Source organism: Paramormyrops kingsleyae, chromosome 13 (assembly GCF_048594095.1).
Source record: "Paramormyrops kingsleyae isolate MSU_618 chromosome 13, PKINGS_0.4, whole genome shotgun sequence".
NCBI classification, from domain to species: domain Eukaryota; kingdom Metazoa; phylum Chordata; class Actinopteri; order Osteoglossiformes; family Mormyridae; genus Paramormyrops; species Paramormyrops kingsleyae.
In genome coordinates this window covers 17,651,198-17,669,361 of record NC_132809.1, presented here as the reverse complement: position 1 = coordinate 17,669,361, position 18,164 = coordinate 17,651,198, and the positions used below count along the sequence as shown (strand labels likewise).

The 18,164-nt window shown below is 44.7% G+C and overlaps 1 protein-coding gene across 1 annotated transcript; it reads right to left on the bottom strand.

Annotated features, from left to right (window-relative positions):
• Window positions 1-910: 910 nt before the first annotated feature.
• Window positions 911-9,940, bottom strand: lipca (lipase, hepatic a). The gene is made up of 9 exons (XM_023817336.2): window positions 9,810-9,940; window positions 7,863-8,050; window positions 7,451-7,630; window positions 7,055-7,172; window positions 6,010-6,243; window positions 3,640-3,885; window positions 3,407-3,521; window positions 2,726-2,944; window positions 911-1,200 (listed from the first exon to the last, which is right to left on the bottom strand). The coding sequence occupies exons 1-9, from the start codon at window positions 9,892-9,894 to the stop codon at window positions 1,092-1,094; spliced, it is 1,494 nt and encodes a 497-aa protein (XP_023673104.1). The 5' UTR covers window positions 9,895-9,940; the 3' UTR covers window positions 911-1,091.
• Between the last annotated feature and the right edge of the window lie 8,224 nt (window positions 9,941-18,164).

The window sequence follows — 18,164 nt, the reverse complement described above, 5'->3', positions numbered from 1 at the left end:
GCTGCATCATTTTAACCATGATTCATTCCCGAATTCACTCACGCAACCGAATTCAGTGTCACGCAAACTTTGTGTGGGTGAAGCCGCCGGAAATCCGCGTTTCAGAGGTATAAAGCTGACAAATTAGCGTCGGATATAGCCTACTAACACACTGCCCTAAGCACGCAACATTTATCCAGGCGTGGCTGTTCGGTAACGATACTTATGTGCCTTTAGTTGTAAAGGCAAATGTGAACCGGCATAGGGGCGATGGATGCGGTTAATATTCCCGAAATGGTATACTAGGGGTCATGGCTGAGATCTGCCCTGTACCCGTGAATCACAGAGCAACAGCGCCTAAAACGTAATGGAAATAAAATATGAAACCTACTTCTGATGGGATTTTAGATAAAACATTCAAGAACTTTATTTTTTTTGACAAATCACCTCAAATAATTTATGGTGTGTTTCCATACCTATATAACACGGATTTTCTGGTTAATATGTATTAAACCTGAATTATGTAACAGGTTACGTGATGAAGCGAGAGTGAAGACTGCCGTGTAGGACGGCCGACGCCGCACAGCCCGCAATAATCATCCTGCAACCCGCAAATCCTCATCTGAATTTGCTTTGTTCTCAGTCTTTGTCTTCGTGAGCACGCTGTATGGCAAACTACACGCCATGCGTCGTTAGTCTGAATCTCAAAAGTAAATTCATACAAATACGAGGCCCTAGATTAATTTGATGGAAGGGGAATTTTGGATGTTAGTATTCAGCAGCTGCTTTCCAGGACAGATGGAAGTTCCTGTAAGTTTCTCAGCCTTCCTAGGCAAATTCTGCAAAGCGTAATGTATAATTCAAGTCTGTTTAAAATGCAAAATCCCAGAAGCACATTTATTAATTTATAACACGGGTATGGTAAGTGGCATTTTGAAAACATGGACAGGCGCCAGAAGGCTTAAAGGCACAGGATCTCTCAGATTCCGCGAGGATATGGCACCCAAGGGCTCGTCTTGTTGTTACCGGTGTTTTGTGCAAGTTCTGCATCCGCATTCTTGCATTGCTACGTGAGTCAGAGTGCGGAGCAGCTGGGCCCCCGCTCGCTGCTGTCAGCTGGGCCCCCGCCCCTTCTGGCCGCTTTGCTCGCAGCGCACAAACACCTTCTCCTGGGACGGAGGGATGTGAATTACATCGTTCGTCTCAGCGCAGAACGACGTCCTGAAAAAAAATATTTTAAACAGCATCAGATCGCTTTTGCAGTTCATTGCAGCTGTCATTTAACGTGATATTCCATTACGAGTGACTTTGAAATCATTATTTGTTAATGTGATTTTGTACATTTTTTTTGTGTGCCATGCATTACTTTCCCAAAAGTTTTCAAACAAACGTATGTGGTAAAATTCTGGGTACATTTCGATACTATATTTTAATATTGTATGTTGGACTTGTTGGAGTAATGTTAAGTTTTTAACACGTCAAATATTTATTTTTATATTTATTTACGCTGCAAAATTTCGACAATACATTAAACGGTGATATAGCCATCCGTCTTTTATAGGCATCCGTATTCTACCACATAGATTTTAAATAAGCCAAAAAGCATGTGTTATGTGCTGCTGCATATTAAGCTGTAAAAGATACATTTAATGCACAGTATAACTTCAACGAAGCAATTTCATAGCCATTTTTAAAAGTGTTACACAATATTCTTTATGATACCTTTATGTAATTCGTACGGCTCCTATATACACACATCAGCCGAACGTGGGGTATGACTGCAAGTTTAAATTCTATAATCTCCCTGCACGACGTGATTGTCAGGGTAATTACCTACAGAACACACGTTTTTAGGGATATGCCAATCTGAATTCTGCATGGTTTGCACCATGGTTTACACTATTCTGTGCATATCGCTCTTTGAACATTTTCACCGCAATTCCGCATTGATATCGGTCGGTGTGAACACTAGGGGGAGGTGAATGAACACGTTACAGGTGTATTCCTGCACTTGGCAATATTTTCTCGGAAAAAAAGAGAAGCAGAGAACAATAGCAATCCCACACTGAATCAGAAATGAGACACATTAACGGTATTTATGAGATATTACACTTAAGTGCACAGAATATTAGCTAAACAAATTTAAAGACTTCGGGTAAGAATTTTGCGCCAAGCTTGACGTGCTGGTGTTTGTTGTTTTAATAGCAATGTAACTGTGTTGTGTAGTAAATGCAAAGTGTCCATTGCAGGAGGAAGGAGCTTCCATGCACCTCAGTTTGTCCAGCCACCGTATCTGCCTGCTGTATTTGTTGAGTGAGAACCCCTGGTGCTGAGTGCAGGCTGACAGACGCCCACGTCTGACCTTTGTCATTAAACGCCACCTGGCTTTCTTTGTTTCTGCTGTTTTCTGACCCAGCAGTTTGTAATCACTCAGCTGAATGGTCCCGGGGCTGCGGAATTCTGGGTCACCGTCTCCAAATGATCGAAGGCTATGTCCTGAACACGGTGTAACTGTGTACTTTTGTCCCTGAGATGCTTGTCTGCCTGCCTCCCAGTCTAAATCACTGCAGCGATCAGCCCAAATTAAATGACTGAAGGAGTAACTTGGACTCACAGGTTGCCATTCAGTCCACTAAGCATGGTACTGCCTGTATATTTAAACAGCTAAAAGAATAAAATGGTGAGCATGGCTGAAGTTCTGCACTACATGCCAGCTAGGGTGAAAGCGTATGGCGTCTCTACCTACTTCATCTGCGTCTCCCCCGCCTTAACGCGGATCTTGCCCACGGTGAGCTCGGGCCCCTTGCGGCGCAGGTGCCAGGGGATGATGGTCTGCATTTTGCTCCACATGTTCGCCCACACGGCGCTGCCCTCCCAGCGGAACCGAAGCGTCATCAACTCGCCGATGTCCTTGTCCAGCGTGATCAGGAAGGTGTACGTCTTGTTCCCTGAGATCTCCTCGATACTGGGAGACGTGGGACACAGACCAGCTCAGCATCTTGACAGTTGTTACCATGTGTGAGGGGTAAGACCCCGTATCCTTAATTAGAACGAGGTTTTAAAAGGCAGGACCCTTGATCTGTGGAGATCTGCGCTCGGTTAGTGACCCGTCGTGCTGTGGCACCTCCTCCTGTTGCTGTACTTTAACAAGCTCAGTACTTGCAATGATCCCGCTTAGCACATAACACAGACAGACACTGGTGTCCACATACTGCCCATTAACAGTGAATTAGGGATTCAAAACTGTACAGAGCAGGAGTAACGCATTCTACGTGAGATAAAACACGCCTCGACGTCACAGGCTGCAACTGTCCGGTTATTAATGGACGGGAGTTGGGCCTTGGGAGCGCACTGTGCATTAGTGACCCCCGTCGCATTCCTCAGCCGAGAGCAGCCCAGTGCTAAGAAACGGGCGGCAAATGCTCACAAGGTAATGGGCAGATTTTCGCTCTCTTCCTTGGTCCCAGTGAGGGAGATGGTGAGGGATGGCTCGATGCGCTCGATCTGGTTGATGAATTGGATCTTGAATTGATAGTGATAAACTGCAGGAAGGTAGAGGATATATGAGTTACGCTACTCATCCGAGCAAGGTAAGATATGCTAGTGTGCGGCTGAGGCTAAGCTGCCGGGATCCAGGCCGCCTGCAGGGGGCGCACTGACCTTTGTAGGGCATGCGCGAGCGCGTCTTCAAATAGAGGCGCCGGCTGCTGCGGCCCGTGCGCACCTTCCGGATGTTGTAGCCCAGCGTGTTGCAGCGGTTCTTGCGGCAGTCCAGGCACATGCCCTTGTTGAAGGAGCTGTCATCAAGGCAGCGGTAGGCGGTGCTCTGCATGTCCTCGTTCAGCAGGGAGTCGATGAAGAGGTGGACGGCGCGCTCGTGGGCGCACTTCATGGTCTGCTGAAAACCTGCCCCAGAAAAGGGGAAGATGGGGGCGCAAAATCCACCTCTGAGCTGACATACATCGCTCTCAGGAAAGAAAATGCTACAGAAACAGATGCCTCAAGTGGCTCTTTTAGAAACGTCATCTTTCCCTGTTTTTTTTTTCTGGATTTTAGTTCTTTTTAATTGTCCACTGCATTTAACTAGCTGCCGTACCCTTGGTAAATGTCAGCGAGCTTTAATCACTGTCTGCTAATGACTATCTGTCAGGCTGTCTGTCACACTGTACCACGCACAGATCCGCGGAGCAGTGCGGCCTCACTGCATATGACTCACAGCAAATGCTCACCACCTGGGGGACACTCCGGAGCCCTGGCTAACGTGAGCTATTAATGGCGAGACTTAAACGTGACCTGATACACAGTGTACACTTGGTATGAATCTGTAGGCATGTACTTAAATAGGATATTTAAAAACTACTTTAAGATTCATAAATGACTCAAAACAAGAGTCCATTGCATATACCGGTAAATGAATTGAGGTGAATTATTATTTTTTATAAAAAGTTGTACAAATATAAATATAGTGACACTGCAAAGGTGACACTGACTGAGAAAGTGACACTGCCTGTTTGCTTCATGAATAATGACAGTAAGAGCATAATAAATGATAAATAAGGAGCCATGACAAGCACAGTAGTTCACATCTAATCAGCATCTGTACACGTTTCACACTCTTATTGTCTTCAGGATCTCATCTGCACACTGCAGAAGCCGTCTGCTCCGCACATTTGGATGCCACACTTTATTTATCTGTTTACATGTGAATTTATTATTTGCACATCTTTATTCCTGTTTTACTAACTATATATTACTTTTATTCTATTTATTATTTTTTGTATTTTGGTTTCCATTTTATGTTTAATTGTATGTTTAATTCTTTATGTCATGCCACCACCTGCACCAAAAGAAATTCCTTGGAATTTTTGTGCTTGGCGAATATTCTTATTCTGAAACTGGACATGTAGCCAGATAGCCTGTAGCTGCTTAACAGGGCGCCGAACTGACAGTGTTTAATGCTGATAACGGTGTTTGAGAATGTCAAAATCAGCCTGCGCCGCCCTTTGGGGGGCAGAGAGTAATGCAAGCAGGGGTATAATGTGTTTGCATTCAGCTACGCTTTTCATTTTCTTTTGCTGCACTAGGCCTCAGTTGACGCGGGGCTGTTTCTCGCTGAGATGTGACGTACCCCGAGGTACCATCACAACAATGTGGAGTTGAGACATCCGGATAATTATCACGGCCGGATGACAGCTGCATTAATGTGCCTCTGCCTGCCTGCCAGAGCCCCAGATCTGACTGACAGTCTTACTCACAGCCTCATTTCACTGGCAAATATTCGGCCTTGTGTCTGCAGCACATATGTACCAGGGCGATGTGGAAAACGGAGACGCGGGACAGGAGGAGGCCTGAGGACGGCGTCAGGGAACACTGGGGCCCCCAAGAAAAACAAACAAAACAGATTCTTCAGCAAATCAAGCCTGAACATTCACTGGAAGCACCAGCGACTAGACTGAAGCCGACTGGACCTTATTTTTCGACATACTAGGAGAAGATTGGACATTGGAGAAGGACGATGAGCAACAAGGTGGATCTTCCTGACCTGGACATCACTTTGGACGCAAGTGTCTGTCAAATAAATGTAATAAGAGATGCTTTATTGATCCCCGTGAGGGAAATTCTCTCTACGCCTCCCCCAACTTGCTCTCTGTAGGTGAGAGAAAGCTGACTGTGAAGAGCAGCACCCAGGGAGCTGGGGGCTAAGGGCTTCGCTCAAGGACCCGCAGATGTGCCGAGGCCGGGCTCAAACCAGCAACCTTCTGACCACAGGCACAGAGGCTTAGCACACTGAGGAGACACTGAGGAATAACACCGTCCACCGTCCAAATTATTATTATAAAATAATAATTATATTAGCTCAAGAAAGCTGAGAAGTGCAGCATGGAACGGTACTATAAAATATATTAGCGTGTAGCTTCCTTAGCATGGTTTACAAAGAAAGCGGATGCAGAACTTAAAAACCCAGGCTGAGAAGGTAACGCTGAACATCTCACAAGGAATGAGTGAGCCGGCCGCCATCATGGTACGTACCCAGCAGTCCGTACTGGGTCAGGTGCTCGTACAGGTTCTGGATGTGGCAGCCTGGTTGGAAGGTGCCACCGTTGGGGTAGAAATCAAAGTGAGCCACAGGCTGCTTGATGCCCACACTGAGCCCCATGTGCTCCTGGGTGAAGGTGTGGATGGCGTCCACAAAGCTGGCATCATCCGGTGACAGCCTGTCTGTGTAGGACATGCCCTCGAAGAGCGGACCAGCGGGGTCCAGGCCTGGGGGGTCAGCGAGAAGCAGAGAAAGCGTGAGTCAGTCCTGCAACATCAGCACAGCATCTGCAAGGCAGCCCACAGTGGGCAAATACTGACACGAGTGGATAGCTTTAACAATCAGAGCTGGCTTCTACATCATAACGCAGAAATTCACCTGCATTTGGAATCTCAAGGGAATACAAGACAATTTTATTGAGCTAAATGCCACAAACTGACCGGTATCTAGATGAACATATCTAGGTCTTGTAAGCTGACACTAATATTTTGTATATTCATTGTCTGAAAGTTTAGTTATGGGATCAAAAGCTGCTGTACAATAAAACAATTAAAAAGGCGAAATATCAATTTAACACAGATTTAAAATGTTCGATAAGGTGAAACAATCAGATTTTGCAGCTGTACTACTACTGCATTGCAACCGTTTTTTTTTTTTTTTTTTTGTCTTTTGTACAAATAATCTTCTGGAAAACACACTCTGCTATCTTGCACGAAAAGATCAAACAACATGCTCTGCTTTTAATCCCAAGGCTTCTGTTGGACACGCCCCTTGCATTTGATTGGTTAGGATACATCATCAGATAATATGACCACGGTTAGGGGAAGGGGCAAAAGTGAGCTTACTTTCAAGATTTGCATGGAAGATAAATCTATTATAATTATGGAGATTCATTCTGAGGGACATTTTGAAAAAAAAGATGCAGATTTCATATTCTTTCTTCAAAAATGTTCAAACAACACCTTTAAAACACCAGTCTGCACAAAGTACTCTAATAGGAAATCCAGTAGGCCTCACAATGGATGAGAGCTCCCTCACCTGTAATCCGCCCGATTTTTCTCAATCCCGTTAAGTAATTCCCTGTGAATCCGGCAACGTGAGCCCCCAGGCTGTACCCGATCATGTGCACCTTATCCGTGGTGAAGTTGGAACTTTCCTTAAAACCAAAGACAGATGCATGAGGCCAACAGATATTCACTGAGCTACAGTATGATTCTGCATGAGAGACACAGTTATGGTTCTTTCAGAAAGTAGCAACAATTATAATTCAGGCTAAAATTAAAACCATGAAATGTGTGTGCTGACTGGGATAAGTAATTGGGAGATGTGCGCGTCACCAGATCTTTCCAGGGTGATGTCATCACTACGACGTCATTCGACTTTTTAATTACTGCTGATGAGGTACAGGTGGCTGTCCTCGGGTTGGCCCACTACCTCCAGCCATTCCAGCAGGTATGCCATCTCCTGTCCCACGTGCCGGGTGTTCATCGCGGCGATCGGGTAGTGCTGCTGGGCAAGAGGAAGCCAGTCCCCGATCATCACGTTCACGTCCCTCAGTGTGGTCTTCAGAGCCGTCGCCAGGTTTGCCATCCATTTCTCTAACTTCCCATCCAGCTGGAATAGGAATTGTCACATTCACCCCACAGTGAGCCAAGGCCGACATGCACCATGTAGTTATAGCACCAGGGGCTTGTTTACATTGAGACTAGAGAGAAAATCTGCAGCCTTACATACATGCAGTTACAACTGTTGTTGATTATGGTTCATTAAATTGGTTTGTTCGTTCCATTAAAGTGGCATGTTTTGATAGCACGGAGGCCCAAAGGAAATTGGGCAGCAGTCGTACCGACCACCCGTGGATGATGATGACCAGTGGGTGACTGGAGTTGAAACCACAGGAGTCGAGAGTTTGAGGCTGGAGGGCCCGGATGGGGCACAAGTCTTCCAGTGAGGCCCCTACGTTGAACATCCAGAACCTGGACACGGGCTCATAGGGGATTTGCGGTTTGGCGGGTCTGTGGGTCCTGAAGAACTCTGCTGAACAAACCCACAGTCGCGCAAAACACAGCACATAAAATATCAAGGATTAAAAAAATAACAAAGCACTAAACACAATGGTGTTCAGATCTGGCCAGACAGAGCAAAGCAAAAGAGATGATGGCCACAGGTCATGTTCAGTGTTGGTGATGTTACCACTGCTAAATACGAAATAGAGCTTAAAACGAAGCTGAACAAATATCAGCCTTTGCCTGGTTATCTACGGCTCCCCGGGCACAACGTTAGGCTGCGATTTCCAGCTGTGCTCCTCCCGGTTCCAGAAGGGCAGCACTGCAGGAACCCAGTCGCTTAAAAATTGAGGTAATGAAAGTCACAATGGCGTAATCCCCTCTAAGCGACCCCCATAAGTAAATGAAAGGGTTATCGTATTCGGTAGCTGGTTGAGACCGTTTTGCCATCGGTAAAGCACAGGCAGAAAAAGTCAACGTACCCTGTGTGCTTCTGTGCATTTGACCTCTCCTGTTTCATTCTGAATGCTCACTGCTCCCTGCTATGGATCCCTCTCCTGTCTCACTCTCCTGTGCCACACTTCTGTCTCACTCTCCTGTTTCACTCTCCTGTCCCACTCTCGTGTCTCACTCTCCTGTCCCACACTTCTGTCTCACTCTTCTGTGCACCACGTAGTTCCAAATCTGTCACTGATGTTGTCCTTGCAGGCCGTTATCTCACTGTGGGCCGTTGTGTTGATGGCTGGTTTAATGTTTAATGCTTATCTACCTGCAGGCATTAATCACAGAAGCTGTCCAGACTCCGGCTGCAAGTTAGCATTTCTTGTTGGACAATGTGATTATTGTTAGTGTGTATTTAAAATTTGGTTTCCTCAGTAAGACTTTTACACAGGATTATAGCAGAGGTATATGCAGCCCTCACCTTAATGCTATTTGCTGGTATGATGTTAAAATTAATTTTTAAATGCACTCTGGGGCCTGAAAAAAACAACACCCTATACATTGTTTCATTCTAACACAAGAGTAAGGGGTACAGGGCACAGGGCTGGGGTATACCCTGAATGGAATGTCAGTCTATCACAGGGCTGGGGTATACCCTGGATCGGATGCCAGTCCATCACAGGGCACTGGGCTGGGGTACACCCTAGATGGGATGCCAGTCTATCACAGGGCACAGGGCTGGGGTATACCCTGGATGGGATGCCAGTCCATCACAGGGCACTGGGCTGGGGTACAGCCTGGATGGCATGCCAGTCTATCACAGGGCTGGGGTATACCCTGGATGGGATGCCAGTCTATCACAGGGCTGGGGTATTCCCTGGATGGGATGCCAATCCATCACAGGGCACAGGGCTGGTGTACAGCCTGGATGGCATGCCAGTCTATCACAGGGCACAGGGCTGGTGTACAGCCTGGATGGCATGCCAGTCTATCACAGGGCTCACACTCCAAGGGATATTTACAGATGCCAGCCAGTTTGAGTGCATGTCTTTGGATTGAGGGAAGGAACGCAAATACCCAGACACAGCCACATCACATGGGGAGAACATGCAAACTCTCCACACTCACACAGGGAAAATCTAAATAAATTTACATAGATAAATGATCTTTTTATCTTTCCTTTATGAATTACACTGGGCCCTAAGGCACCACATAATAAACATTATAATATTAGTATTACATTTTTTCTCAGTACTTTAGCAAGATCTGGGGGGGGGGAGTTAGTGTTTGAATTTATGAAGAAGATTCAAACTCCAAGAAAAATAAAATGAAACAGGAAAACTCACCATTTTGTACTCCCCTTGTCCTTTTCGCATCACACAGGTGATATAAGACAATAAGGAGGAAAATCAAAACTTTCACAGCAGCCATGATGCCTCCCAGGATGCCCTCCTCTGGGAGTGAAAGGAGAGATAGCAGAGAGCTGTTACTGAGCTGAAAACCCAGATCGCCCTCCAGGTAGGCTAGTTTGGCTGGAGCTGAACTCACCCTGGAAAAGGCTGCAAACTACTGGGGGAGGGAGCAGAGGTGGCCACTGGGAACGGGCAGCTCATCCTGATTGGTCACCGGGCAGCTCATCCTGATTGGCCACCAGGCAGCTCATCCTGATTGGCCACAGCTCTTGTCGGGTCACCTTGCGAAAGAATTATAGGAAAAAAGAGGCAGTAAAGTCGGACAATCTTTATGTTTGTTTCTGGGCTAATGACCTTCAAAACTCAGTGTGATCAGTCCTGAGAAAAAACAATCAGTGGATTCCCAGTGCTGCGTATACTGGGAAATCAGGTCAGTGTTTTCGTTGCCTTATTTCTTTTGCGTATGGAGTATGGAGTTCATTAAATTTGAAATTGTCTGAGTTTTCGGAGAAGCATCTGTTTTATAGTTCACAGTTATACCTGAGCCAATACTCCAGCACCCAACCAGAGCAGAACTTCCCAGTCTCCCACCTGGTAATACTGGCTGGGTGTTAGGTGGACCCTGTGCCAGGCACCCGGGACGAGATGCCCGTCTTTGCCGGGCAGTCAGAGTCACCCATCAGCCTAACTGCAGGTCAATGAAACGCCAGCAACACAGGAGGAACATGCAAACTCCACACTCAAGGACGTGCAACTGGGACATGTGACAACAGTGCTGTCCACTGGGCTGACATTCCAGTGCCACAAAATACACTGCAAATGTCAAAAAGCAACGGAAAATCAAAAAATGCATTTTATTGTGACATCTTTGAAAAATAACCCGTCCCAAGTCAGCGTGTCCTTCAGCAGGCAAACCCCTGACCTTAATATGCAAATTAAAAAACATCCGTAGATAGTATCATTTATTCTCTGCCTTTCAATGAAGCCAACAGTGGGTTAAAATGATTTAAAATATAGGAGTTATTTTAAGATCACTATACAATAAATAGCTAGATATTAATCACTTGAAATACTGTGTGGCTCAATAGTGGTTATTTTGTAACATTTTAGCTTCAGTTTTAATAGTCTATTGTGCAGCATATACTGAAATGTACATATAGCAGTGTGACGTCTCTCCTGTCGCACAAAGCGGAGGTCTGCAGTTCTGTTGACTGCCTTCTGTCCGTGACACTGAGAGAAGCTTCATGCCTTTGAATGGTCCTGAATGGGGATATAGGGCTCGTTCTGTGGGCCCCTGGAGAAGCACGTCCACATTTGGCATAAGCATCCATATGTGCTTATTAAACTGAAAATATGTGCAATGCCAGTGAACAGGTTGGACTCGCTTATCCATAGAAAGGTTTATTTTCTATTCTCTACGTTTTAAAATATTTATAAAGACATTAGACCTGTAAAATAACACATATGGAATTATGCACAGACTAAAAAAGTATTAAAAAAAAAATAAAAATTCTTAGCCATGAAGAGACAGTGTGGGAAGGTTTGGGTGTTTCTGTATAAAGAATAATGTCTGCTTTTAACACTGTAAGATTGTTTATGTCAGAGAAGGCTATCAATTTGGAGAAACCATGAAAATATTTGTTTTTATTTCCCATACCGTTCAAATACAACTTTTAGTTGACACATTTAACTGAATAATGCGTGTGATTTTCCTCTGGGTGCTGTGTTTTTCAACCACAGTCCAAACAGATTAAATGTCCTTGCAGATCGACTGCCCAGAATGTGTGTGTGAGTGTGTTAAAAAGTGAAACTGTAAATAAGCATTAATACGCCTTCCTATAATTCTATGGAAAATGATTAGTGAGGAAAACAAATTTTAAAGTATCTGCGCAGTCCCATGGGAAATGCCCCCCCCACCCCACCCCCCAACAACCCTGGATACGCTGAAGGATAATAATATGGAAACATATGTAAATTAGCAGTTTAACTGTGATGATGAAACGGGTAAACAATGCATGAAGGCATCTCCTAAATAAATAACATGCTGTATTTCACTGTACCTAATAAAAAACTCCTCAGAGACACAATCTCTATATCCTCTGTTACTTCAGGGTTTTTCAGAGAGTTTACTCACATTTTGCTCTCTCGGGGGAATGATATTTTGGTTCATTTCATACACTATAAACACTCCTGCTGACAGATTTTTGTCAGATGGTTCAGCAACACAAATTTCATAGGAAGGAAATGCATTATTCTGCTGGTGCACTAAACCAACGAGAGGAATGTCATTTAATGAGGCGCTTTATGAACTTGGAGCTGAGGGCAAACGGCAAAGAACAAACAGAATATGTGGAGTGTACCTTTGGCTCTTCAAACAAAACAGCACCTGTTTGTAGTATGGCGGGATGTAGGTCCAAACCACTCAAACATCAGACCCCAGCCAAATGCATCACCTACTTGATGGGACACCGTCCAACCACAGCTGTGCCCTTCTCGAACCCTCAGATGGGACTTCATGTATAGACAATGCGGTATATAGCATAATGTACTACACTCAGTTCAGATATCTTAAAATACTCCTCTTGCAATTTAAACAGATGAGATTTTCCTCTTACTTGGGCTCGAATCAGTAGTTTTCTTCTGTAATGATCATTCCTACCAGCACTCTTGTTCCTGTGCTCCTGGTAGCACGTAATACCTGATATAATACCGAAGTCTCTTAACTCTTTGCTGTACCACTAAGTGAATGCAGCACACCAGCTGGCTGGCTCTGCCTCTGTCTCTAGGAGTTCCCAGGTTACCCAGCATCCCTTGCTGTCTCTTCTGTTCTAATGGTGTGACCTTTGTAAACGATTCATTCGTGGGATACGAGTCCCTTTCATCAACAAATCAGTCACTTTCACTCCCCTGCAAAGATTCATTCTTTTCTTTCTTCCGCTTGTCCTCAGAAAAGCTGCTTCCCTCCTTGACTATGGCCAGTGAGAGCCAGTGGGGGATGTAAGGGCGTGTTGTAAGCAAGCATTTGATTGGTTGGAAACTAATGCTGGGACTAAGAATTTAACAAGAATTGGTAATGAGAGACTCCCTCTCTCAACGACATGAGTAAGTGAGTCGGAGACTCCGATTAGCTACCTCTCAGTCATGAATGAATGAGAAACCCAAAGGAGTGAATGATTTGGTGCGTGAGTGAGTGAGTCTTTTGGTAACTCCTTCAGGTTTCGTCAACAGAACCTCTACATCAACTGAACCTCTATGGCAACAGAACCTCTATGTCAACACTCAACTTATCTGCCTATCCTGTGCTCACAGTCTCACTGTCAGTCTTACTTCTTGTTAAGCTGCTGTCCCATCTAATTTTCTAGGTACAGATTCATCAGCATAACGAAGGTTGTTGAGGTTCTTCTTCTTGTCATCAGTTCACAGTTACCTTCCTCCAATCCAACTTCTCTCATTACATGTCCTCTGTACAAATTGAATAGATGTGATCATAGCAAGTATCATTTTCTAAGAATGTCACCAGTCTGGAACCCCTCACTTTCCCCATAAAATGCTCCACACACTTGAATGACTGACCCACTGCAGTGTCAAAATAAGCAAAGAGCGCATCTCAAGAAACATGGGAGAACATGTGGCTACACTCTGAGTGGCACGTTCACATGCACAGTTAGGTACGATTTAGAGACACCAGTTCTCTATCAGATGTGTGTTTGGCTCATGGCATGCAACACAACAAACTCAGAGCCATGGTGGAACTCAAACCTACAACCTAGAAGGTATGAAGCCAACCTAACATTTTGCTCTGCACACAGAAACACTATAGATTGTTATCATTATATATAATCAACATGTCCAACACACTCAACTGCACGTCATCATGATACAGGGTGTGACCCAGCGCAGTGGATGTTCTTCCAAAGTGGATTTCTCACCATTCTGACAGGGAACTTCCAGCAATCTTCATCTTAGAACCACCACAACCTGTGACACTGCAGGGGCGTGACGCGTACGTGTTGTGGGATTCATATTTATGGGATTCAAATGTCTTGCGGGATTCGTATTTAAGGGACTCAAATGTCTTGCGGGATTCATATTTAATGGACGCGTACGTGTTGCGGGATTCGTATTTAATGGACGTGTACGTGTTGCGGGATTCGTATTTATGGGATTCAAATGTCTTGCGGGATTCGTATTTAATGGACACGTACGTGTTGCGGGATTCGTATTTAATGGACGCGTACGTGTTGTGGGATTCGTATTTATGGGATTCAAATGTCTTGCGGGATTCGTATTTAAGGGACTCAAATGTCTTGCGGGATTCGTATTTAATGGACGCGTACGTGTTGCGGGATTCGTATTTATGGGATTCAAATGTCTTGCGGGATTCGTATTTAATGGACGCGTACGTCTTGCAGGATTCGTATTTAATGGACGCGTACGTGTTGTGGGATTCCTATTTATGGGATTCAAATGTCTTGCGGGATTCGTATTTAATGGACGCGTACGTCTTGCGGGATTCGTTTTTAATGGACGCGTACGTGTTGCGGGATTCATATTTAATGGACGCGTACGTGTTGTGGGATTCCTATTTATGGGATTCAAATGTCTTGCGGGATTCGTATTTAATGGACGCGTACGTCTTGCGGGATTCGTTTTTAATGGACGCGTACGTGTTGCGGGATTCGTATTTAATGGACGCGTATGTGTTGCGGGATTCGTATTTATGGGATTCAAATGTCTTGCGGGATTCGTTTTTAATGGACGCGTACGTCTTGTGGGATTCGTATTTAATGGACGCGTACGTCTTGCGGGATTCGTATTTATGGGATTCAAATGTCTTGCGGGATTCGTATTTAATGGACGCGTACGTGTTGCGGGATTCGTATTTAATGGACACGTACGTGTTGCGGGATTCGTATTTAATGGACACGTACGTGTTGCGGGATTCGTATTTAATGGACGCGTACGTGTTGCGGGATTCGTATTTAATGGACGCGTACATGTTGCGGGATTCGTATTTATGGAATTCAAATGTCTTGCGGGATTCGTTTTTAATGGACGCGTACGTCTTGCGGGATTCGTATTTAATGGACGCGTACGTCTTGCGGGATTCGTATTTATGGGATTCAAATGTCTTGCGGGATTCGTTTTTAATGGACGCGTACGTGTTGCGGGATTCGTATTTAATGGACGCGTACGTCTTGCGGGATTCGTATTTAATGGATGCGTATGTCTTGCGGGATTCGTTTTTAATGGACGCGTACGTGTTGCGGGATTCGTATTTATGAGATTCAAAGGTCTTGCGGGATTTGTATTTAATGGACGCGCACGTGTTGTGGGATTCGTATTTAATGGACGCGTACGTCTTGCGGGATTCGTATTTAATGGACGCGTACGTCTTGCGGGATTCGTTTTTAATGGACGCGTACGTCTTGCGGGATTCGTATTTAATGGACGCGTACGTCTTGCGGGATTCGTATTCATGGGATTCAAATGTCTTGCGGGATTCGTATTTAATAAACGCGTACGTGTTGCGGGATTCGTATTTAATGGACGCGTACGTCTTGCGGGATTCGTATTTAATGGACGCGTACGTGTTGCGGGATTCGTATTTAATGGACGCATTTGTCTTGCGGGATTCGTTTTTAATGGACGCGTACGTGTTGCGGGATTCGTATTTAATGGACGCGTACGTGTTGCGGGATTCTTATTTAATGGACGCGTACGTGTTGCGGGATTCGTATTTATGGGATTCAAATGTCTTGCGGGATTCGTATTTAATGGACGCGTACGTGTTGCGGGATTCGTATTTAATGGACGCGTACGTGTTGCGGGATTCGTATTTAATGGACGCGTACGTCTTGCGGGATTCGTATTTAATGGATGCGTATGTCTTGCGGGATTCGTTTTTAATGGACGCGTACGTGTTGCGGGATTCGTATTTATGAGATTCAAAGGTCTTGCGGGATTCGTATTTAATGGACGCGTACGTGTTGTGGGATTCGTATTTAATGGACGCGTACGTCTTGCGGGATTCGTTTTTAATGGACGCGTACGTCTTGTGGGATTCGTATTTAATGGACGCGTACGTCTTGCGGGATTCGTATTTATGAGATTCAAAGGTCTTGCGGGATTTGTATTTAATGGACGCGTACGTGTTGTGGGATTCGTATTTAATGGACGCGTACGTCTTGCGGGATTCGTATTTAATGGACGCGTACGTCTTGCGGGATTCGTTTTTAATGGACGCGTACGTCTTGCGGGATTCGTATTTAATGGACGCGTACGTCTTGCGGGATTCGTATTTATGGGATTCAAATGTCTTGCGGGATTCATATTTAAGGGACTCAAATGTCTTGCGGGATTCGTATTTAAGGGACTCAAATGTCTTGCGGGATTCGTATTTAATGGACGCGTACGTGTTGCGGGATTCGTATTTATGGGACACGTACGTCTTGCGGGATTCGTATTTAAATGTGTTCCTAAGACTGCAGTGACATTTATGCTGACACAGTGCACCACGTGTGATAGTGTGAGAGCTGATGAATGCAGTAATGTACTAGTTGGTGAGTATATACAACACATTGGACTAACAGTCTTCCATACAATGAACAGGATCCAGAAATACACTTGTATTTACTTTATCTTATTTTATTTTATTTTCTAAATAAATTACATTATGCCATGTAATAAGTGATTAGAAAATGGATGGATGGATGGATGGATGGATGAGCAGAAGAATGGATACTATATCACCCTGTCCTATCAAATCCATCTCTGTTCTATAACAGTGTTCATTACAATTCTTTAGCATAACATTTGTAAAATGATACATTTTTAAACAGTCCGTCCTTATTCTAAATGCTTATGCAATAGAGGGTCAGAGTGAGCCTGTCCCAAGCAGGAGGACCCCATCAAACGGCACATATTCAGGCAGAAGGACACACACATACACTGCAGGCGACTCAGGCTCAGCAACTCATCCAACTGCATGTCTGTGCACCGCAGGTGGATCCACACACAATACAAAGGGCACATGCATGAGTGGGGACAGCATTCGGTACTAAGAAGAGCAAGAATGACGTCAACAACAACAAAACACGCAAGCACAACCTGTCAAGCCAATCACACCACAGGAAGCTAATTAAGGGTGCTTGAGGGGGCCTGTAACAGATATATACGGAGAGGCTTGGCTGCCCTGGCAGAGGAACAAAAGACATTTTTGTTCCGTTTCATTGTATTGCTGTGCATCACTTGTACATAATCCAATGTAAAACTGTGCTTTTTCTAAGCCAAAATACTGATAAATAGATAAACATAATATTTCTTGCCGGCCTAAGACTCTCAGACAGTACTGCAGAGCACAAGATGAGACTCATTGGAAAAATGTTCCTTTGGATCATCTGAAATAGAGACACAATCCAACATTTATATAAATTATTCTGATTATTCTTTTGTAGTGAAGGCAAAGCTGAACAAGGGGAAGTGGCCACCAGCCAAGAGAAGCATAAGCAGGTCGCCGGAGTATCACCGTGAAAGACAGCTGCTATGTAAGCTATGGCAGGATGGAAACCTGCAACAGGAGTCTATGACACGACATCTATGACACCACCTCACAGAGACCCCAATGTCAGGTGAAGTTCTGCCAGGATCTTTGTGATGGGGCCCAGTCTGCTGCGTTGCTCTTCAGAGTCTCTTGTTTTTACTGAGCTGCTTATTTTTCAAGACACAACTGTTAGATGACAGGAGAAAGTAAGGTTCGGTACAAGGAATCGCTTGGGATGTGATGTGCGTCGAAGGTGCAGCACCTGAGTTATTAAGCCAATCAGCTTGGTGTCATGCTTAGGCTCATGTTTATTGAAATGATGTGTATTATATTTAAGCTCCTCAATGCGCCCATGCAACATCGCAATTATTAAATAATGTCTTGTGAGGAACTCAGACCATGGTGACGTGAACGGGCACATGCATAACTCATAGCAAAGAGGACTGCAGGTTTGCGTGTTTGTTTCCCATGGTCTAAGGTTCTGGTGGCCCCACTATGGTATGGGTTCCGGTTCCTGGAAAGGTTTAGGGCCGCTGAACTCCTTAGCGCACAAGGAGAATACAGTGAAATGCAAAGTGGTTTGGATCATACACATTCGCCTTGTGGTGAACCATTTCTGAGCACAGAGGTCCTCTGGTGCTGCTGGTTTAGACAAAAAAAAATCTCCTTTCTGTAATGGTGTCAAATATAGTGACGTTTGCAGTTCATGAGAAATTCTATATATAATTTTTCCATATACTGTCAGT